The following is a 25,019-nucleotide window of genomic DNA, read 5'->3' as shown; positions in this document are numbered from 1 at the left end:
GCATGCATACGCGGCAATTATAAAACAGAACAGTCAACTGCTTACCCACTCTTCCAAAATGCGTGACACTGCTTCGCTGGCTCTTGTCATGTTCCTACAGGCCAGGATCACGTGAGCACCATGCAGGGCAAAAGACTTGGCTGTTTCAAACCCTACGGTTTGAAGAAAAATCAACATCAGAAAACACAGCATCAGCACAACCAAGTTCTCAGTCTGAGTCAGTGGTGTGACCCAGGGGACAGGTATAAACTCTGGAGACACTGTCAGCGGGCTCCTACTCATACCTAGTAAGTAAAGGCCAAAGCATCTACAAAACATCTTGTAGTCGCTAGTATGGCCTCCACCACACAGAAGCGCCTGGCCACAGGTCCAGAGAGTACACTTGACAAAGCTTTCCCTAGACACCAAGCAACTGCAAAAATGGAGGTCCCGAGACAGAAGAGCAAGGGACAGCCTGCCCTGTAACCGTGAGTGACATCTCGGGGTGGGAGGACTTACAATCTGTTCTGCAATGCTTGCAGCACTTCTGCTCCCAATAATGGTGGCTTAGGTTCTCTGGACACACCTTACTACGAAAAACGATCTAACAAGCTGGGCAGTACATCACACACACACACACACACACACACACACACACACACAGCCTTGTTTGAAAGCCTCGGAAAAGGACGCTACTACTAAGAATTCTTTAGACTAACACTTAGCACATTTTTCCGCTCAATTCCTATTCTAATCTTAAAAGTAGTGGTCAGAGAGCCTGAGAAGATGGGCCAAGCTGTGGCAGTCTTAGATAGGAAAAAACACACACATATCAGCCCAGATCCTAGGAGTACTCTAGCTCTGGTAAAAACATCAAATTTTTGGTTAGGGTCCTAAAGGGTTATTGCCTCATAGTACAACCAAAATTAGTCTAGCATGAGAACAAGTGCCTAAAGCCATTTCAATTTCTGATTGGATTAAAGTGATCTGTCCCTGTCTAATTGCCGAAGGGAGAAGGGACAACTATACAGTAAGTACTCTCTGGAGTCCAACACTATCACTGTAATTATTTCAAATCTCTGATGTGCAGACGAAAACAGTTAGACTACATAAAAATAAGATCCCAACAAAAGACAGAGGAAGGAAAACTAGAAACAAATGCACAGGCAGCCTATACAATGTCATTATCACAAATAAGGATCAAAATCACAATAAGTAATATATCCAAGAAATGAACAGATCAGATAAAAAATTATGCTGCTGAATCTGAAACAATAAAAAGTAATCAAATAAATAATATGTAAGTTAACACCAAGCACAATTAAAATACAAAGCACAGATTTTTAAAAAACAAGACACAGTGAAGAAAACTAGAAAGTAAGTCAAAAGAAAATATTCAAAATGAAGTATAAAAAGAAAGATGATTAATGCACCAAGAAACATTAGAGACATGTTGAAGCACAATGTCTTATGTTCTCTCACAAACACATAATTTGAGCCTCCCCAAAATAGAACAGCTTAAGACATTAGCAATTTTTGAATGGCCAATAACTTTCTAAAACTAATGACAGACATCAAGCAACAAATTCAAGACTCATTTTGAGCCCCAAGATTAAAAGTTGCAATTAAAATAGAAAATACTCAGATTACATAACACATATATAACATGCACCTTGTAGAAGACTCTATGTCATGCTTTATATTTTTTTAATGTAAGGGAAAAATTTAAAATAAAACATTGGGAAAGATATAACATGTAACATGAGTCAGAAGAAATCTGATTTCATTTATACTAATTTCCAAAAAAAGAAACTTTAAAGAAAGCAGTATTACAAGTGAAAAGGTTGAACACTTCATAATGGTAAATTTCAATCCAAGAATATATGACAATTCTAAATTTATATATATGTACCTAATAATAGATTTTCATGCATACATAACTCAAAACTGACAAGAGTTGGCAGGAGAAATAGAAAAGTTCACAGTCACAATGAGAGATATTAGCATAGCACTCTCAGTAGCAAAGATAAAGTATACAGCAGATTTTAACAGTGTAACTGACAATAGGAAATAACTGAACATACTAATCACCAAATACAACAGCAAAACATACAGTCAAATATCTAAGCAATATTTATCAAAATTGACTGTTCAAAACTAAAAGCAAATGTCAACAGCTTTCAAAGGATTAAAATTGAGATGCATATTTTAGGACCACAATGGAATTAAGTTAGAAATCAACAAAATCTCAGAAAATTCTCCTTACTAGCAATATATATACATATATATATATAATTTTTAAAATTTTATTTTAAAGAGAAAAACAATAGACAATTATAGAGAATTTCAAAACAAGGTAATACGAGATTAACAATGGTTAAAACATTGAGTGTTGTTATTCTCAAAGTAGTTGCTCAGATTACAAGATGTAGGCATGTAAAACTGATCAAACAATATAAGCACAAACCACTCTTTTCAATGGACTAATAGAATTTAGTAGCATAATTATCTCAGCTATCATATATTTTTTTCCTTCCTTCATTTCTCCTTTCCCCCACTCCTTTCAGCAGTTTCCTTTGAAACAGTTTCTTCCCCTTTTACAATATGTATTGCATACTTTGGATCTTATTTACTCTTTCAGTTTCTTATCCTAGGGAGACAATATGATGTTTACACATGTGAGTCTGATTTATGGAAATATATTTTTAAATAAATAAGAAATTGTGATTCAAAGTTGCACTGAAAATTAGAAAATACTTTAAAATAAATAATTTTTAAAATTCTAAGTGTCAGAAGCTATGGAAGGGGTTGGGGATATGTCTCAATGACAGGGCACTTTTCTAGAACAAGACAAGCCTTTTATATATTTTTATATATACACATACCTTTTATATATACACACATATTTAATATATATATTTATAATAATATATGTAATATATAATGTCTATGATATAGTAATACCAAGGTTAAAAAGCAACCCATAGTCTTAATTACATATATTGAAAAAGAAGTTTGAAAGATAAAATTGCATTAAACCTAAAACAAACAGAAGGAAGGCAAACAAAAATAAAAGGAATAAAATACAGAGGAATAAAAGTTAAAAGTCAGTTATTTAAAAAAAAAAACTAATAAAATTGATAAAGGACTAGCAAGGCAGAGAACAAAAGAGAAAGAGAGGGTGTAAATGACCAGTACAAGAGATAAATCAAAGGAGATCACTACGTGACACCAAAACCATAGACAACAAAACAAAACGAGACAAGTGGGATTATATCAAACTAAAAGCTTCTGCACATGAAGGGAAACATTCCACAAAATGAAAAGGCAACCTACAGAACGGGAGGAAACATTTGCCCATCATATATCTGATGGAGGCTTAGCATCCAAAATACTTCTTATATAAGGAACACCCAGAATTCAATAGCAAATATCCAATTTTATAAATGAATAAAAGGTACTAAGTAGACACTTCTCCAAAGAAGATATACAGATAGCAAACATGTATATGAAAATGTACTCCACATCACAAATCATGAGAGAAAAGCAAAACAAAAGCATTAGACATCACTTCGCACCTGTTAAGGAACTATTTATTAAAAAATAAACTGGCTGAGATTGTACCACAGTAGTAGTGAATTTGCTTAGCAGGGAAAAGGACCTGTGCTTATCCCAGCACTGTAATAAATAAATACATAACTTTTTTAAAACACCACAAAAGATAATTATTGAGGAGTATGTAGATAAAAGGGAACCTTTATACAAAGGACACATATATTCCTTGATGGAGTTGGTACCACCATCATGAAAATAGTATAAAATTTCTTCAAAAAATTAAAAATATATGACAGGTGTGATGGTGTATTCTATAATCTCAGCACTCCAGGAGGGTGAAGCAGAAAGTTTGCAAGTTCAAGGCCAGCCTGGGCAACATAGTGATTTAGGAAGATTTGGTCTTGAAAATAAAAAAAATAAAAATAAAACAGGGCTGGGGATGTATATTGGTGCAAAAGCCCTGGTTGAATCCCCACTATCACAAGTAAATAAATAAATGAACAAACGAATGAAATATATCTAACATATGACCCTCTAATCCCACTTCCGGGTGTAAATCAGAAAGAAATGAACTGTGGATATCTGCACTACCATGTTGACTACAGCATTATATATGACAGTCAACACCTGGAAGCAAGCCACACACCTGCTGATGGATGAATGGACAGAAAAAATGTAACACAGTCTATACATACAATGGAGCACTATTCTGCCTTAGAAAACAAGGCTACCTTGCCATTTGTGATAACACTGGGGAAACTAGAGAACACCGTGCCAAGTGAAATGAGCCAGACATAGAAGGACAAACACTACATGACACTACTCCTATGAGGAATCTAAAACCCCGAACTCACAGAATCAAGAGAAAAATGGTACTTTTCAGTGGCTGATGGGGAGGACAAAATGGTAATCAAAGAGAACAAGGTGTCAGGTGGAAGGATGAAAAAGTCCCAGAGACCTAACATTAGGCAGTCTGTCTAGTATTAGCTGCACATACAAGGTGTGATAAAAGAAATACAGTGTGTTTAAGTTTTCTAAAAATTATTACAGTGCTTGACCAGCACATATACTAAAATTAGAACAATACAGAGAAGATTAACATGGCCCCTGCATGATGATGGCATGCAAATTCATGAAGCAGTCCTTTTTTTTTTTTTTTTTTTTTTTTTTTTTTTTGTCTTTTTTTGGGTACCGGGGATCGAACTCATGACTGCCTGCTTGCAACGCAGGCACTTATGCCACTGAGCTAAATCTCCAACCCCGAAGCAGTCCATATTTTTTAATAGCTACCACAGTCTGTCAGCTTCTAAACCATCCTTGATGCTATTGTTATTGCTCATTGTAGTACTTTAGCTGGGATGTCAGATCTGTTGCAATCTTCCTTCTGTAACAATACTAGAAGCATTGGGACAATAACTGCACCACAGTCTAGCACCAAAGAAGTGGGGACTGAGCCATACAGATACTGACATCTCACCCTTAATTCTGGGAAGGCAGATCTTGGGCAGACACAAGCCAAGAATCTCTTACACACAGAAGACATCCCTGAAGAACAGACCTTTTCCAGAGAGGACTTGATGATAGTGATATGGTTACCCTCTACAGAAGCTTACAAAGATCAACACAGGAAGCAAAACAAAAATTTTGGAAATAGAAAATGACAAGACACAAAAACAAAATGCAATCTCAGACCTCCAGCCCACTAAGAACAAGTCTACGAGACAACGAATAGAGGAAAATGGAAGACGCACACCTGAAATTTCTGAAATGGGAGCAACTAAAGTAAAGAAACAAATCTATGAGACTACTGAGGAAACTAGAACATAAATAACCTCTCAGGTAAAAATCATCACAGTAAAAGATACTCTGTCAATTAATCTCCCTCAAAATGCTCACCTTAGATTCAAACGCACATACTCTACCATCTGTGCCTCTTTCTGAAGCAGTTCTGGAAGTCTTCTTTTGCATCTTTAGCTTCACTTATTGTACCCTGGCATAACTGATGCCATCCTGAGCCCTGCATTTAGCTAGTGCCAGGAAAATGGAAAATTACTCAGGGTATCAGTCTCATGAGAAAAGCAAAATGAGCTTGTGAGTACAAGACAAAAATTAACCTGCTCAACAAAAGAAGCACAATATAGGTGTCAACCAAAAATTAATGTAAGACTCTAGCTAAACTGTTTCCAACAGGATGTCTATCTGTGATTCTCTGTTTAAAAGCTTTGTAATTTTCCAGTTCAGGGCCACTCGGTGAGACTCTGAAATGGGTCCACATGAGCACTCCCTGGGCTTGGCTAATTAAATTCCAAATTTATCAGTTTGGCTGCTTGGATTCCTATATTGTTTACGAACCCACTTCACACTGCCATGACTACCTTGATGCCAAGTCAGTTCAGAATGCTTCACTTTCACGGTCACCTTGACTTTGGAGAAGAGTCAAAACTGTACAGCACCAAATCCAGAGAATAAGGTAGATGAAGACATACCAAAATGTTTTTGTAAGCCTGCCTTCTCATTGGACAGCATTCAGCAGCACTGTTCACCATGTTATTTTTTTTTCCCATCTTATCTCATAAAGACAGTAAAAAGAACTTCCAAATCTGCTCTGAAAGTGGCAGGAATGATGGCACATGTTTATTCTAAGAGAGGAAGTGTGTTTTGAGGGGGACTAATGGCAATGTGCTTTTTAGTGTAATTTTAAAATTTAAACATTCACCATATTTTTCGTTTACCTCTTTTTCATAAAAATTTGTGAAGAGAGTGACCTTATGTTAGTTAAGTGTTCTTAGCACAAACAAAAACACAAATACACACAACATAACAATAAAGAAGTCAAGAGGAGATTTTTGGAGGTGATGAATATATTTATGCGATAAAGTCTGGTGATGATTTCATGGATATAAATTTAATTCCACACACAGCAAGTTGCACATATTATGTATAGCTCTTTGTGTTTCAAGCTTTTTTAAGTTTAAAAAAATTAAAGGACTACAGACCTTACAAACCCCAAAAAAATCTTTAAAACCACTTTATGTCAATGAATTTGTTAATGAAAAAAGATAAATTGCTTTTTTTTTAAAATCCCAGTGAAAAAATTAAAAGGAGAAATAGGAAAACTAAAAAATTCCAAGGAACTGATATTTCAAAATTGTATCCAAAAAAAAAAAAAAAAAAAAAAGAACACTGAAAGGAAAAGAGAAAAGAAGCAATCTAATTCCAGAATCTGACAGCAAGTCAGTGTTCTAAATTATAAAATGTCATATTCTGTAAGCTATGGTAGAAGACTATATAGAGAACAATGCAAGAATGAAGAAATCAGGTCTATCAGAGAAAGTAATTTGTGGTTCAGCCAAATCCACATCAAATGACCAGAAATTATGGTCTCCAAGATAATGTTACTGTGTGTGGAAAAACCAGAGTCTCTTTCCCTTCCTGAGAGTACCATGTGAAAGAGCCTAGTAACTTCACTCATTCATATCACCCTCCTCAAGATCTCATGGAGCCCAGTCCACTTATATAAACCAGCTCACAAGGAAAGTTGGCACAAGCACAGGGGAAATCTCAAACTGGGAATTTGACACTCATGTGATGACACCAGATCTAATCAGTTACAAGATATGGGACCTAAACTGACACCATTAACCCGTCTCAAAGTCAGTTACCTTTTCAAGAAATAAGTAATAAATATACACTAAGAGCCTAACGTTAGCATAGTAGTCAGAAAACAAATTATCTGCTCTTTTCAAATTCCTTGCTATGAAGTCCTATGCTTCTTTGATTGTCTAATCTGCAAACCAAGGGCAAAAAGGCTTAATATCAACCCAAAACCCAAAGAAGCTATAGGTGCCATCATTTCATCTGCCTGAGTACTAACTCTGGAGCCCTCCTGAACATCACTGTTAAAATAACCTAAAATTATTCCTGAGATTCTGCCAAACTCTATTCCAAAACATTCATTTATCACTACCCTAAGGACTGTCTGGTATCTGAATCAGATGATAAAAATGTACAAAGTTTTTCAAATCTGAAATATTTTAGCACCAAACAGACTTCTCTTTGTTGCAGGTAATACAAGGTGGTTGAGGCTGTACCTCTGAGGCAGAGGCAGGAAAACAATAATCTGAAATTCATTTGTGATAACAATTTCACCCTCTATCTCCAGTTAGCATAAGATGTCTCCATCATCTGGGAAGAGAGAAGTAAAGCACCAGGCTTTGCAGCTTAGGTATTCCAACACTGGTTGGCAAAAGAAAAAGAAAAAGAACAAAGGAAAAACCAGCCCTGGGCTGAAATCTCACAGATGGACGTGCACCTCCCTTAGGCTGGTAAAATGCTGACACCCATGAGGAGGCAACACCAAGCAGTCAGTCACCTCCTCTTATAATCCCCAGACTTGACATGCCTACAAGGTCTTAGAGAAAATGGCCAACTCTGGGAGCCCTAGCAATTTCCAAGTAGAAGCAAAGACCAGCACTATTTTTCAGCACATTCTTATAAGAGGATATTAAAAGAGAAAAAATGATATAGGAGAATGGGAAAGAGGTGGACACAACTGTTGGTCGTGGGTTGGCAACCATAATTTTAATGGGGTGAGAGAGTACCAACATAATGCGACGCCAGGCAGGCCCATTACTTAACCCAACTTTTTGGGTCAACAGGGATCTACTGGGCCCTATGCCTTTGCATTGCTGGATCCCATGGTGCCAGCACACATAGGATTCAATAAATATCTGGAAACGGAATGAGTCATCTTTGCAGACTGCTAGTGAGTCACAAATCTGGATTCTTTTAAAACAATGCAAGCTGATTCAAAGAGCAACCCTGATGGCTCTCTAACCCCTTTTCCATAATGAAAAACATTAAAATCCTGCAAAGGATCTGCTCACTGCAGTTTTGAATGACACTGCCTAGAAAACTGCAGGGAGAAAGCATGCCCTTTTTCTATCAAATTTTATTTTCCCAAACAAACCTGTTAAGTTGTGCTATCTCACTTGACAAAATAACCTACGGCAAAAGACTTTTCATTACCAAAAAGAGCACATCCAACATGATAGCAGCAACAGGCTGCAGGCACAAGCTTGCATCTCCTCTCTCTTAGATAATTCCTGACTATAGTTATGGTTAAGCCATCTGTCTCTGTGTCTTGTAGTTATTTTCTAGGTCTTACATCTCCCTTTATCTAGGCAAAGCATTACACAATGCTAGTCTTCTTGTCAGGGCGACAGCAGACAACTCCATTTTCTTATCCTTTACAATTGCTGTTGGAGCAGAAATAAAGCATGGATATTTCCAAAGATGATGTTTAACGGGAAGGACAATAGCACTTTTATAGTAAACTGTATCTCTAGAGTGTGGAGTTAAAAAAAAAAGTTTAATAAAGCTACCTACCGCTAAGTCCTGGATAAAGCCCACGAGAATAGCATCCCTCACTCTTGTAATACTGCAGCTGATGGCCAGTTTAATTAGCTAAATGTAGTAGTGCTAAGCCAATTCTGCACAGTGCCAAAGTTTGTGCAGAATAATGAAGGCAATGGTTTACTAAATTTAATAACCTGATTCATCTTATAAAAAATTAACTTTATGACAATGTTTAAATTGAACCAGCTTAACTGCATGGAGATGGCAAGAATATGTCCAGAAGAATATTTAAAGCTAATAATATAAGGAAAATAAAGGAAGACATTTTTAAGCAAGGGGCTGCTTTTGGAGCACTTGTTACATCCCATCCAATCAGAAAAATTAAGTGGCCACGCAGGTTTAGCATCTCACTGTCTCAGCTTTTAAGCTATAGATACAAGCATGTACAACTTAACCCCAAATTAAATACCTGCTGCAGTCTTCATTCTCTATACTAGTTTTCATCCTCTATAAGAGAAGTATAAAGTGCTGGGTCCTGGATAAATCAAGCTGAGAGACCTGTTCTACGTGGCACACTCTTTCTTTGCCTTTCACCTTCTTCCTTGCCCCTCTTCATTTCTTCCAGTCTCCTTTATTTCTTCTGTCTTTCCCTCCTATCCTCTCTGCCTTTCTTCTTCCCCTCATCTTTCCTAATTAAAATATTAGAGAGATCACAGTCCAAAACCAGATGTCAAACTTCTCTGAAGAAGCCTGAGAAGGGAGCGTCCTGGGAGTCCAGTCCCACCTGGTGGCAGCCAGGGGAGCCTGGGAGCTGCTGCCAGCTCTAGGCGAGTTTCTGCTCTCCAGTGAGCCACATCAGTCACGACCCGTGGTGCTGACATGGCCTGCCAGGCCACTGCTGGCATCTGATGACCAGATGTATGTTCTGTGGGGAAGGTCCCTGATAATGAGGACTTGAGCCTAGTCAAAAGACAGTATCAATCCAAAGATTCGTATCCCATGTCTTCAAACTCTAAAAATGTTTCCCACTGATCTGCTTGAGGTTTTGCTTACAGTGTGTCAAGTCATGCTCTGATAAAAGATCAGGATTCTGGCTATGCCCAGGAATATCTGGCAGTGGCACTTGGCTTTGCAGAGGGGAAAGCACAAGGGTGACGGTTCTGGAATCTGCAGGAGTTTGCATCTGTGGTGCGAACTTCCAAATGTCATCAGGTGGCAGGAGAAACTCTGGCCGAGACCTACACTGGGACTGAAGGGGACAAAGGTGAAACAGATAAGCCAAAAGGCAGGGTGTGTGAGACAAAGATCACTGAACACCCTATGGGAATGAAGCTCAGAGAAGGTAAGAGAGAGGAAACCCTGCACACCAAGCTAAAACCAAGGGCTCTGCTGCAGGGGCAGGCACTTGTGAAAGAGCTTGAACACAGAGTAACACTATCAGTTGGATTTTTTTTTTTTAATAATATTGAGGATTCCACAAAGCCACATCCCCACCTTTTTAGTTTTATTTTCAGAAAGGATCTCACTAAGTTGCCCTGGTTGGCCCTGAACTTGTAGCTGCCTGAGCAGCTAGGATTACAGGCATACATCAACTCATCCAGCATGAATCATTATTATTTTTTCCATTTAAGGAACTTCTAATGGTCACACAGATAATGGATGGGTTAAAGACCGTGAAGCTATATGACCAGGCAGCAGGGGAAAGGCAAGCTTTTATGCTGAACACCTAAAGGGCCACAATGGAACCACGGGCTCAGAGACAGGAAGTCTACAAAGGCTGGTGACTCCCGGGGTGCACCTCGAGCCACTCCCTTGGGTCTCTGGGGTGCTTGCTGGGCATGGCGGGGCTCATTGCTCTTTTTCCCAGTCAGGAAGCACCCAGGGCAAAATGGGTCTGTTTGTGGCTTTCTAGGGGAACAAAGCAGGTGCCCAGACTCAGTAAGTCCCACAAGTAGTTGGAACCAACGGGGACAGAGTTTCCCACAGACTGCTTAGACACAGAAGGCCTCAGCATGGAGACCTGGTCCCCACAAAAACTGCCAATGCTCCCAGGAAAGTTAGAGCTAACAACGAGGCAGTTTCCTTCCCTGGCACCAGGAAGGTTCCTTCTGGTTTGAGTTTTTAATTTTCTCCATATCATGGACAAACTTGGGCAGTGTCCCCATTTACTGTAAATTATGGTTTTAATTATCATTTTTATTAAGATGCCCAAAGGAGTTGGGGCTTACAACACTCGTAATTTCTAATGGTTTGTTATTATTAATTTATAATTGTGAAACACTAGACACAAATGCTACTTGTAACTGTACACTATTAAAAGGCCACAGAGATGGGAATCTGCACCCTGATTCCCAATAAGTCAGTCTTTCAGAGTCAGGCAACAAGTTATGGAATCACCCAAAACCCCTCCTCTAGGAGGCCCACCGTCATGTGCAGAGAGAAACAAGGCAAGCCTATGTCTTTCAGCTTGAATTAGATTTGAGGACCATTCATTTGGGGGCACTTTTAAGGTTAATAAACTACTAGCTTGGACTGTGTGTGTGTGTGTGTGTGTGTATGCAGGTGTGTAGAGGGGTAGCTCAGTCGTAGGGCACTTGCAAAAAAATACAGAGGCTATAAGAATGGGAGTTTCTTCTATATCCTTATAAACATACAAGGACCGTATTTTCCAAACTGATCTAGTCAATGTAAATTATAGTGAAATTATAGTGACATGACATTTCGCAGGCCATCTAAGATGAGGTTCTAGGACATACAGTCGTCATGCCTGTAAGGTCAATGTCACCAAATCTGCAGTGACCAGATAATCTACATTGCCGTTTCTGTAGTCACTTTAATTCCCTGAATGATCACGTTTAACTTCTACAGTATTTCAATTACACAGTTCTGAGTTACAAAGAGTTAGAAATCACTCTCATTAAATACAATCCACAGCTGCCAACTCTTAAGAAATTACAGAATACACTGGTCTCTCCGGAGGAAAATAAGTCACAACCAGGCTTGCTTTGGAAACATTTGCATTACATACAGCAAGCAACAAGTACCATGCAGTTTCCTAAATACCCCTTGTAACATAACTGTATCTCAAATATACTTATCAAGAGAAGATACTAATTCAATAGGCGAGAACACAGAAGTAAGAAACAGGTCAGTTCATATGAATATCTTTTTAAAATCTCACCAGGCTGTATCAATGTGCTTTGGGCAGTATAAGACTCAGACCATAATGTTCTGTAAAGTCATAACATAAATTCCAACTGACTGTACGCGATCTCTCAAGAGGCCAAAGTGACCTCAGGCTGGCTACTAGTGCTGCCACTGTGCTGGGTGAATAAGTTCTCATTTGACCTGCCAGTGCCATTCCTGGTTAGGAATCACAGTGAGAAAAGTGTCCGAAGATTACAATTAACATAGTCCTAGACAGCTCCAGTGAATACAGATTCTGCAAGGGCAACTAAATTGAGCAGTCTATCTGTGCTGGCAAAGGTGTGGGAAACCAGGCAATCTCACAGATTAATTGGGGAAGGGGGATGGAAAATGGTGCAGCATCTTTGAGGGCAATTGGCCCTTCTCTATCAAACTTTCAATGAATGTGCCCTTTGACCCAGCTATTCCACGACCAGAAATCATCCTAGAAAGACTCACCCCCCTGGGCAAAACTGTGAACATTCAATGCAGCATAGTTTATAACAGTGGAAAATCTGCCATCAACCTAAACGTTCATTAATCTGGTTAAATCAATTAAATGGCACACACAGAATAAAACTCTGTGGGAGGTTTTGAAAAAAGGAGGTGAAATGCTGTGGAGATGAAAAGAAGGCATCTCTGCATTATATTATCAAGCAAATTCCCAGCACAGAGCAGCATGCATGTGCAGCACAAAGCCGAAGAGCAGGCAGGTGAAAAGACACTGATATTGATTACTTTTGGAGAGAGCTAATGGTCAGGGGGGAGAGAGACCCACTGCGCATGTTACAACAGTCATAGCACTTCAATTTTTAACACACGCGTGTGCACCTGTTATAGTATGAAACTAAAAATAACAAACTGAATGACACCTAATTGATAATTTATGGGACTTTATGAATTTTAATACACAGCAATCAAGACAAGTAAGAAAAGAAAAGGAGGAAGCAACTCTCATTCCAAATACTACGTTCTCGGAGCACCCTGGTTTGTGGAGAAAATTGTGGAAACATCCAGTCAGGTGAGGGAGAGGTGAGAGTGCCACTCACTGCTGGGCACCACGCCAAATGGTTTACAAAATACACTAATTCCAAAGTGTTCTTCAAGAAAAACCTTTATGAAATGCCATTGCTGTGTCAGAGAAAACCAGTGAATGCAGAGGCTAAAGGACTCATTAAATCAGTGGTAAAAAAGAAGACAGAGCAGGCCACCGTCAAAGCAGGGGCATCCCTCCATCTGGCCCTCTAACTACCAAGCAGCTTGGGGTCTGCTTGGTCTTTCTCCAGGCTCCTGGTACAGAGCTGTAACTCTCGAAGTCTCCAGACTAGGACTGGAGAGGTGTATCAAGATAGTTAAGGAAAGGATATTTTCAGTGGTTGCCTGAGCTCATGCTAATGAGGCGACCTTGGATGATGGGGGCAGGTCACAGGGGAACCAACTATGTGATCAAAGGGTTAGAATTTTCAGCTTCATCAAAGCTCTGTCACCCCCTGAACCACCTCCTCTGGAAAGGGAGAGTGGCGAGAGGCTGACTTCACCAGTGGTCAATGATGTAACCAATTGTGCTTGCATCATGAAACCTCTCTAAAAACCAGATTCTGAGACCTTCTAGGTCTGTGGACACATGAAGGGCAGAGAGGATGGCATGCTCCGAGGGACAGGGACACACTGTGCCCCCTCCCCACATTTGTTTGGTATCCTTCATCCAGTCAGTCATCTGTACCCTTTGCTGCAGGCTCTCTAACAAATGATCCACCTACGAAAATGATTCTGAGATTTGTGAACCATTATCACATTCAAGCAGGAAGTTGTACAGCCAGCAGATCACAAGGCCAGGCAACAATTTGGGACTCATGTCTGGCACCTAAAGTAGGGACAGTCTCACAGGACTGAGCCCTTACTGTTCGGGATCTGTGCTAATTCTGGGTAGTTAGTGTTACACCTCACTTGCAGGGCAGCTGGCTGGTGTCCAGAGTGTGAAGAACCCACATGTCTGGTGCCCAAAGTGTTCAAGAGAGAAAAAGAAAGTTTGCTCTTCCCTTAGCGGTAAAAGCACAAACCAGAGGAACATGAGGGCAGGAGAAGACAAGGCAGAGCACCTTTCCAGTCTCTCATCTAGCAGGGCCTCTGCTGTCTCTCAAATATAATTATAACTAGGTGTGGTGACATATATAGTACCTACAATCCCACCTACTCAGGAATCTGAGGAGGCACTAAATTCAAGGCACCCTGGGCGACTCATTAATAATCTGTCTCAAAATAAAAAAACAAAAAGGGAGGCAGAAAACATCAAAACCTTGGATTGCAAGTAACTTGTTCCACTCGAATTTTTCAAGACAAGCAAACGTTTCTAATAAAATTTAACTTTTTAAATGAGCAGTGTCTTGCAGTAGTACAAGTACTAGTCCTTGACAGCAAACATCACATGATCACAACTAAGCCAATGGTTTTTCTCTGTCTCTCTTTGTGGATGATCTTCTCCCAACAGTGAGAGATTATGGAGATCTTATCTGCAGAGGAGGAAGAGGAATACAAAATGACAAAGAAATCCCTTACTTCAAATGAGACTAGGAAGATATGTGAAATGTGGAAAACAATGCAAAATTTTTTATTTGTAGAAACGCATTACCTGAATAAGGCTGTAATCTAACCATGCAGACAATGAATCTGTGAAATGATAATGCAATGTCACCTGTCTGTGAAATCCTCAAAAGGAGGCAAAAGCAAGTGTCACTGGACAGGCTCCTTTGTAAAGCTGCACTAAAAGAAAAACATTCCTTGAGCCAATAGCAGTGATTCCATTAGTGACGGTAAAAGTCATCTACACAATAACCCTCCTCTCTCTTGCCTCCCTCCCACCAGCCTTGAAGGTTTTCAAAGAGAAGTCCAGGTTAATTTGTTTTTCTTTACAATATTGTAATCATTTTTACATGAATATTTTTCAGTTGTGGAATGACTCCTCTCAGTTTCCATTATTTCTTATGGGGAAATTTATGTTGATATGTAAGTGGCTTTAGATTACAATCATGCTTCCAGAAGAAATTAAGCTCACAAACCAAGGTTTCACTATAGACAGGTAGATAGATAATGATTATGATTATGAAATTTGATATATATTCTCTGTGGATAGTAAAATATGTTTCTCGTATATTTAAATGTTGGGCACTGGTAAGATTTAAGCTAAATTAATAAGCAGTTATGTTTCTAAAAGAAAGAAATGGCCCACGCTTTGATGTCAAGATCAATCAATGCCTATTTAATTCTGTGCCATCAAGTCAAAGCCAAGAGTCGAGGCCTCTTTAGCTCCCTTACTATATCATCATCTCTACCTTACAGATTCTATCCCTAATCTGTGGCATGTTGTTGAATTTTCCTCTTTCTTATTTAATATCTCACTAAGGGGCACAAGCATTTCTCTGTGTAGGTCCTGTAAAAGAAGATAACTATCTACAGAAATCAAACGTCTGCTCCACATCTTTCAATGTCAGTAACTTCAGATCCCAATTTTAAAGGATTGTCTTGATTGAAGTCAAATACAAAGACCACCACTCAACCCCAAGAAAGTAGTAGCACACTAGATTTTATTTTTTTAGCAATGCATACATGCCACTAGTATAAACAGGATTAGAAGAAAAAAGTTAAATACTGTTTTTGTAGTTACAGAGACCTCTGTGTCTTTTCAAGACTTGACAAAATTCAGCTCCTCCCAGTCTCCTGACATTAAGACATGAAAGAATGTGATGCCTCCACAATTTCACACCTTACCCATGCTACTTGGCTTCAAGTTCAAGTCCTTTAGAAGGATGAGTGCTTTCTAACAAATCACACACTTATCGATGATCCCATTCTTAAGCTTCTATATTCATGCCATTGTCTACTAAGAGGACCAAAATGCTTCTGGCCGGGCTGGGGATTTAGCTCAGCGGCATAAGCACCTGCCTTGCAAGCAGGCAGTCCTGAGTTCAATCCCTGGTACCGATAAAAACGAAAAAGACCAAAAAAAAAATCAAAATGCTTTTCACGACTGGAAAGATGTACACTGAAACTTTGGCCTTTTTTGCTTTGATGAATTAATTTACACCCACTTCAACAGATGAGGAGAACCCAGGCCTGAATCTGGAGGCATACAGTATCATATCACTGAACGTGTCATTGTTTTCAGAGCTGTGAGACAATTTTCTTTTGCCACTGAGACCTCTGCTTCTCTCTGGTCTTCTTGAAACAGGCTTCTCAATGATTTACATCACAAAGGCCAACCCCAAGGGTCCTGGGCACCCAGTTGTCTAAAGAGACCACTTTCTTAATAAACAGTGGGACCTTGGTCATCCCATCTCCTGGTATATTTTCCACTCATACCAACGAAGAAGTGGTCAGGAAGGAATTGTTCAAGTAATAAAAATTTTACAAAAAGAAGTCTGCTCCATCTCTCAGCCAGCTCCCAGCCATGAAAAGCTGCACCATCCTGCACTGTCAATGTGGACAGCACTACTTTCTAATTCAGGCACCTTTTTTTTTTTTTTAATTTCAGATCAACCTTGGCTCTCACCTTTTAAAGAGTAGTATGTTACTTTGCCTCTTGAAAAGATTAAGTCCTTTATATTCCCAAAGTCATGTGGAGGTACTCAAAAACACAATGTTGGGAAAATTCAGCACTTTCTTGAGACTCACTTTTCAAGTGTCCAATTGACTTCTCATTCACCCTCACAACTCTTTAAAATGGAACTTCTCAAAAATATGAATTAAATTCAGTTTCCAAAGCTAGGTGCACAGAGAGTTCTAATAATTTTTCATTTGGGTCTATGGTGGCCTTGCCTAAAAAAGTCAAAGACTCCAAATGGGTAACTGGGTACTTGTGATTAGTTAGGAAGCAATAGCCACTACAATGAAAAATTTGCTTAAAAAGTAGAAAGCAAAAACAACTTTAAAGTAAATATAGATTCAATGCAATAACACCCAGTTAAAGGATTATTCTTGTCTGCAGACAGATGATCAGCTGGAACAAAATCAGTGTCACTTAGCAAGGGAGGAGGGGCAAGAGCTTTTAGTTTGATAACATTTTGTTTCAAAATACTACCTCAAGACATGGGTGGAACTGCCAATCTGAAAATCTACACCTCTCCCTGCAGCCTAACCGTCAGGTGTGATCAGGCACCTGCTTAGCATGAACATATGAGAAGCACAGAGCTCCTTCCAATTGAGGTTGATTTTGCTTGACTTGGAGACTCCGACAGCTGTAAATTTTTGTTTGGCTCTTCTCATCCAGTTGCTGCTTTTGGGCCAAGAAGGTCCTGGTAGGAACTCCGACATAAGTACAGAGAATGATTAGGATTAGGCTCAACTTCAGTTCAGGAAGAAAAAAGAGAGAGCTCTGCACTGGTGACGGTGTTAGAGTGCTAAGGAAGACTCCATCTTACAGCCTGCACCTAGAACACACACATTTTGGAGTCTTTCTTATGGCAAGTTGTACTTGATTTTTTCAGTACTTTGAGATTGACAGGGGAAATGAAATGAAAATGAAATCAAAAGAATCTTATAGGAAAAATACATTAGGAGTCTTATTGGTTATAGAATGAATTATTTCTTCTCTTGAGGGTTGTATTTTGGAGCCTTAATGTCTAATGTAACTCTGTTTGGGGATGTGTCCTTTTAGGAGATAATTAAGGGTAAATGCTATCATAAGGGTAGATCTCTAATCTAAAAGGGTTCGTGCCCTCACAAGGACAGGGTAGCATTAGGGACCATCACCTGTAAATCAACGCGAGAGGCCTGTAGCTACTGTGGACTGATTGGCTTTATTATTGCAAGAGAAAAGAAAAGTAGGTTATTTTTTACATGTTTTCATTTTGAGTTGGGATGACTGAGGCACATAGAGGACATACTATGCAAGAACAAGCAAGAAGGTCATCATCTACAAACGTGAGGGCTCAGAGCCCACCAACTCTAACACTTTGGTCTCAGGCTTCCAACTTCCAGGACTGGGACAAATAAATTTCAGTCACTTAAACCCCTCCCAGCCCTCTGGGCCCCCACCCAGCCCCCTATCTACGGTATTTTGTCACGGCAGCCGTAAAAAATCAGTATTTTGCTGCTTTTTTGATCAGGTCTGTTCTTTCTAAAAGGAGAAATGGCAGTGTCCCCTAAGGCTTCAGACTGCTCAACTACTTCGGAAGTAAGATCAAGGTATTTGTCCTCTGAAATTCAAGAGTAACTGACATGCAGCAAGAGAACATCTGTCTGAAGTCCAACTGTTTAGTTAAGAAAACTGAAAAGCAGATGTGCAAATGAAACAGAGAGCCAAGTCCTTGCTGTTCACAGTGGAAGACTCAGACCAGTGGCATCAGCTCCTGGGAACTGGTTACAAAAGCAGATTCTCAGGCCCCAGTTTAGACCAGGAACTAGAGGAACAGGTTTAAGCCCTAACCCGTTACCTCACAATGAACCATATGAAGAGACAGGACCTCCAAAGAAGAAATGAAGCTAAAGTGAGGTCACTGGTGTAGGCTCTAGCCCATCTGTACTCTAAGGGGCCCTCCAGGGACTCAGAGGTCCTTCCAAATTGAGGACTGTGACTGCACACATCTGACGCGCTCTAACCACATCTTTTTCTAGGACTTCCCATTTGCGTGTGAATGACATGCCAAGGCCTTCAACTCCCTTAGAATATGAGGCTATCATCCCAAAGGCACACATGGAAACTGAGGCTCAGCAAAGCCAAGGGCAAGACCAGTAAGAAGCAGGTACAGGTTGCACTTCAGACTCCCCACAGCTTCCTCCCTACTAAAGCACAGTTTTTCTCTCTGAATGTTTGTTTTCCCAAATTTGACCTCAAAAAAAACATACCTAGCTCTTTTTTCAAGTTATTATCACAAAATGGTATTACTGGAAGCAATCTATGGGCTCTGGGCTACTCTGTGAATCCAAGGGACCTGAATTAGAATCATGGTGCTGCTACTTTCAGAGAGGTTTCCGAATGTCAGGGTTTGAACTACGTTCTGCCTCTTGAAAACAACTCACATGCTGAAGTCCTAATCCTACTTCCTCAAAACATACGTATTTGTCAAGTCACAAATTACAGCTAACAAGACGATTTTTTAAAAAGAGAGAAAATGCATGCCCACATTAAGAAAACTGGTCTGCCAGGAACCTGAATTAGTTGGCCATTTACTTGGCCATCTCAATGTTCAATCAAAACTTCCTGAAAAAACAAGGTAAAGAAAGGAAATGGAATACATTATTATGTCCATCTCATTAAATGAAACAGAAAAACAAAAAGCATACCAGGTCTTTAGGAAACACGACCTAAAGAGTGATCAGAGTGATGATCAGAGTGATCTTTATCTGCAAAGATATATTAGTAGAATGAACAAGAAAGTGGCTTTTTTTCTGTAAAGGGTCAGATAGTAAACGTCTTGGTTTTTGTTGATTACATGGTCTCTGTCACAACTACTCAGCTCTGCTCTTACAACATGAAAGAATCACAGATGACCTGTAAATGGGCAGTCATCTCCATGTCCAATAAAACTTTATTGAAATAGGCAGGGGACGGCTGGATTTGATCTACACACCATAGTCTGCGCACCCATGGAGCAGACAATGCATTTTTAACATTCAATGCTAAATTGACCTGAAGCAAAATAAGAGCACAGCTCAGAATATGAAGTTGACCCTGACCTATATTTTCTCTGAAAAACAGTTAACCATCCAGCTCAGAACCCACGTGGATGACAACCATAGAAATTTTAATTTTAGACAACTTACAAGTTTCTAAGAAAGCATATACACAGAATCTCATTAAAACAAATATAAAACAAATTTCTAAAGTATTTCATTTGCATGAAAATCCTATTATACTGTTTGTTTCATCTAGAATTTCATTCAGTTTACCATAACTACATTGGCTTTTCACTGCAAAGCTGGATGTTTAACTACAAACTACATCCTGCCTCTCCCTTTGTGTGTAAAATTGACAAATGTGTTGTTTTTGGATCCTGGAATTCTGGAGAAAGCCAACTTAAATGAATTAAGATGACTAATGTGTTGATTCTGTTTCCAATCCAACAAAATGTTAATGTAAGAGTCCATGTCATACGATGGTATATGTTTTAGTTCAAATTTAACATCATATATTGAATAAGGCAGTTTCTAAGTAAATTACTAAGCTAAAAATATACCTTCAGCAAAGCAAAAACTCCATGTTGTTTAAATAAATGGAAATTTGAACATCTTTGCGTAGAACAGCCTAAATAAGAAATTAGAAAAATGCAAACCTCCATTGCATTCAACAGCATTGATTTGCTCTGTCTGTGGAAAGTAGCACAAAATTGTTTATCAAGAAAAAGGGTTCATTTGAAGCTATTCAGCCATAACCATGATGTCACACAAACTTCTGCATGTGACTCTGGAGAAAGGTGGCACTTTCCTGGCATACGACTTAAGTGATCACATACCAGGTGAAAGACTACCAACACACCAGGAACAGCACTCTGAAAATGACAAATGTTTTTGAACATCCAGCTACTCAGGATATCTGACATCACTGTTAGTCTTAGGGCATGATAATGTTTTTACAAATGTTTTCACTGCATTTACTTAACACTGGCTAAAGAGTTCCCATGGTTGTAACACACTACTACATGGTTTTATTTGAAGTAAACTAATATTAGTTTTTCATCACGTAATATTTGAGTAATTTCTATTTCCACAGAGGCAATTAACTATTTTGCTTTCAAAAGCTGTTGAAAGTGTCACAAAGCCTGAATCTAGTTCCACAAGCAGTTACATACCTACCATGTACCCTCCACGAATATGCCAATGGACCTTGGATGGTCAGTGAATTCTTCTAACACCAAACCTTTCCAGTTTCTTTAAATTAATTATATTTATGGACCCCCAAAGAAGGTATTTTAATGATTACCTTCAGCATGAAAATCAAATCTGTTAGGAGATTACAAAGGAAGGAAATTGGGGTGGGTCTCATCTTTAAAAAAAAAAAGAAATTTAAAATTTTATAAGGAAGAATTTAGAAATCCAGGATCTAGAAATGGAAACTACATAGAATATATGTATTTTGCCCCTAGGTTTTAGATTCAACCATGACAGCCTGTCAGTAACTGAATTTTTTTTTCATTACCTGCCAGTTATTTAGGAAATTTCCATTGTTTAGCAAAGTGTAATTTTGAAATCAGCAATGGTTTATTAATTATACACCAATATTTTTCTATCTAAAAAGTGAGCATGACAATAAAAAGTAAAAACATTTCTAGGCATATTTTTTATCTCTAATCCTATTCAGCTCAATGTACTTGTGGATAAAAAGACTCTACAGTAAATATGCGGATTTAACTGCTATTAATGACTATAATTTCTGAAAAGCATTAGGACTGCTTAATTCAGTATCCATGAGCTATCTTTTCCTTTTCCCTCAAATGGCACACAAATGCCAACTATAAATATTTATCTCCCCTCCTTTGGAAGGGGACAGAGGTCCCTTTATATTCTCAAAGGAGTACAAGATGAAAAAAAAATTCAGTGTTCTAAAACACTCAGTTTATCTGAAAGATAAACAGAAAGAAGTCTAGTGTTGTATGCTTGACAAAACAGAGCCCCTGAAGTCGTCCCTGGGCACAGCCATGCCATATCAGTGTTAGGAGACCCAAGCCATCCCACATCCAACCCCTGCTCAGCGCTTAAATCGCCTCCACAGCATTCTAGAGAAGCAGCTACCACGGAGCCTAAGCTTAAACACCTTTGTGGCTGGGAACTCATTTGCTCAAGACAGCCAGTTCTGTTACTGGCAAGTAGGCAATTCCCCACTCAGTTCCTAATGGGTGATAAAAAAAAAAAAAAAAAAAAAAAAAGAGCCAAAAGACAAAAGAACCACTACCTCTGAAAACCACATTCCATAAGAGAGCAAGCCGGAAGGGATGGGGGAGTTGTGTTCATAGATGAGTCCCCCAGCTCCTAGGACAGAGCTGGCTAGTAACAAGCACTCAGAAAATGATTAAAGAATGGCCTGTTCGGTGACTGCTGCTCATCCGGACAGCTCATCCGGACAGCCTGGACAACAGAGAGCAACTTCCCTTCTGTCTTTGTGGGCTGAATTGTGCCCTCCCCTCCAAAGTATTGCAGTGCTAATCCTTATTACCTCAGAATATGCTAATTTGGAACCAGCGCTTTTACAGAGGTAATCAAGTAATAATAATTAGGATGGAGCCTAACTCAATATAACATGTCCTTATTTTAAAAAGTGCAGACAAAGACAGCCGCACAGAGACAGTGGGGAGGCCTTCCACAGACAAAGGAAATGCTGGAATTCCACCACCATAAGCCAAGGAACATCTAGGAGCACCAGCAGCTTGGAAAAGGCAAGGAAGGGTCTTCTGCTACAGGTTTTAGCTGGAGGGAACTTGGAAACAGTAAAAGTCTGTTGTCCTAAGCAGCCAGGTTGTTATCCTGTGACAGCCACCCTAGCAAAACAATACAAGAATGGATAAAGTTAAGGCCTTCACATTCATCCTGTACTGGAACTGATTTATATTTCTGACAGAGAGCCTGGGATGGATTATTCTTAACAAAAATAAGGGATCTGAATAATTGTGTAAAGGGTGGACTGTGTAAGGCTTCTCTTCCATCGTACCATGTCAAATTTTACCAGCCATTCTCACTCCGGCCACCACTGTGGCCACAAGGTCCTCACAGCTTTCAGTCAATGTCACACAAACTCAACAGACCACTTCACCCAAGACAGCAGCGTAGATTCCCTCATTCTCACCCCAGAAATCATCTGAAACCATTATATGGGTGCTACATAAACTGCCTGGCACTACTATATGTGTAACCCAACAACACTTGGACATCCAACCTGTACGGCCACTCTTGTCTGAGAGGGACAGAAGCCAGGGCAGGAAAGCCCTTCATTCTGCAGGCAGGCAGCCCTGAACATACTCCATAAATCTCAGAAAGCCATTGGCAACTGGGCACTGGTTGCCCACATCCCTGCCCACTGTTCACAATGAAACATGATGGTTTTAGCTGACCAAAGGTATGAACTGGTTATTGCCACCTCCTGCACTGGCCCGTATAGTTGGAAATGTTAAGAGGCGCAAGACCAGACGGTGCCATGGTGGAAACGTCTTGGAGCAGCTGTAGGTGACAGAGATGCCAAATGATGACTGCGATTCAGAAGCCCCGCGCTCTGCATTTGCTCTCCTCTCACATCAGTGGCGTGGCACATTAAGCACTTCAGTCCTGCTCTCCTGCAGCGTGGCGCACATGGCTCTGCAAGCTTGATTACGGTCTACTGGCAGTTGGGTGATTGCTACTAAAGTCAGGCAGATGCCTGCTGACTTCTCAGTGTGTGCTGTCCCAAATGTGTTAGACTATCATTCAGGGGAAAAAAGAAAAGCTTAACAATTTACAAAAATACACACTCAGGAGATAAGGATTCACAACATATCTTTAATTCATGGGTAAGTTTAACCAAATCCAGAGGCATTTACTCTAACTTTCCTGTTCTTCCCTGCCAAAGGCAGAGTTTGGAACCCATAAGGAATCTACCTCTGGCCCCCACTGAAAAGGCAGCTCCAGATTCAGCCCCTGTTTCCGTCTCCTGTTGCTTGCACAACCTTATTCTGAGCTAACAACATTAGACACACATCTTCACTGCTCACTGCGTTCTAATGAAGCATTGTAAAAAAAAATAAAACAAATTAGTCACATGTTTTAAATGTCCACTGGCAAGTATAATAGCATGGTTTTTAATATGAAAAGTAAATTTAATAAAATTAAAAAGGAATATTTCACAGAAGACAGAATAATTAAAGGCGAACTGTGCTGTCAGCAAAACTGGGCTGGCTCTTGTGGAATTATTAGGGGGACTGGCATTGCTGGGTGGGATTCCACAATTCCTCTATGGCTTTACCAATGGCTATGATAAAGACATTCTGACAGTGGGCCAAAACAACCTGCTTAAGGACTTTCATCACTGAGACCATTTGAAAGCTGATGTGTTCAAAAGAATCTCTTTTTCCCTTGAGCTTGGCTTCTTTTTCTTTGAACAATGTCTTGCTCACCTGCTCTGTTCTCTCCCTTCCTCTGTGCAGTTCATGATATGCACACACTGTGGAAAAGGTCTGGGTTTGTTTATTCTGTTAAAATTATGGATACTGTTCAAGCAGACAGCACAGAACTACAGCTTTACAAAAGCCCCTTTCAGTACTGACTGGCAATTCTGTGCACTCAAATAAAACAGGCCAATAGTTATCAAACTAACAAAGTGGGACAGGGACCATCACAATCTGAAAGGTTCCCTCAGCAAATCAGTGTGTGAATCTAAAACTCAAAGGACTCACCTTCTCTCCTTCATTCAAGGGAGCATCTTAAACCAGGTCCTTGTCAGAGTTCAGGCAACTGAAATCCTCTGTGTTGGGACCTACATATGAAATCATCTACCATGAAAAGTTAAGAAAATAGAGTGGGGCATAGTGATTCATGTCTGTAATCTCAGCACTCAGGAGGCTGAGACAAGAGTCAAAGGCCCTGATTTAAGAAAGAAAAAAACAAAACTTTAAAGACTGCATTGCAAACAAAATAAACATGGAAACTCTACCAAATAGAAGCTATCAGATACCATGGTAGGTTATTTTATTTCATTTTAATGAATTCTCACCACTCCGTGAGGTTGATGTCACTGTGCCCACTCCTCAAATGAAGGAACTGAGGCTCAAAAGGTTAAGAATATAACTGAAGGCCCCAGAGTTAACAGAAGTCGAAAATAAACCTAATTATCTAACAAAAGGGGAAGGATCCACAATTCAAAAGTAAACTAAGCAGTGGGCATGCATTTATTTATTTGCAATCTTACTTCTCAAATCTGTAATTTAACACTGTAGTGTTTCACTGGTGGAGGAGGGCAGAGGGAATGTTCTTCTTCTCAGAGGCAT

At 39.5% G+C, this 25,019-nt stretch overlaps 1 protein-coding gene and 1 non-coding gene across 6 annotated transcripts in view; one reads left to right on the top strand and one right to left on the bottom strand.

Moving 5' to 3' along the window:
- Positions 1 to 25,019, bottom strand: part of Wwox (WW domain containing oxidoreductase) — an 895,605-nt gene that overhangs the window by 843,046 nt on the left and 27,540 nt on the right. For all 5 annotated transcript variants that reach the window (XM_063246722.1, XM_063246724.1, XM_063246725.1 and 2 more), the window contains exon 5: positions 46 to 152. In XM_063246722.1, coding sequence (XP_063102792.1) covers positions 46 to 152 — 107 coding nt within the window. The remainder of the gene's footprint in view (positions 1 to 45; positions 153 to 25,019) is intronic.
- Positions 4,584 to 4,686, top strand: LOC111754850 (U6 spliceosomal RNA). Its single transcript, XR_002789525.1, has one exon. It is a non-coding gene; the product is annotated as a U6 spliceosomal RNA (small nuclear RNA).

Source organism: Cavia porcellus, unplaced genomic scaffold (genome assembly GCF_034190915.1).
Source record: "Cavia porcellus strain 051 isolate PalLab524CR breed Dunkin Hartley unplaced genomic scaffold, mCavPor4.1 scaffold_4, whole genome shotgun sequence".
In the NCBI taxonomy this organism is placed as follows: domain Eukaryota; kingdom Metazoa; phylum Chordata; class Mammalia; order Rodentia; family Caviidae; genus Cavia; species Cavia porcellus.
Note: the sequence above shows the minus strand (reverse complement) of the source record. Positions and strands in the feature narration are given on the sequence as shown.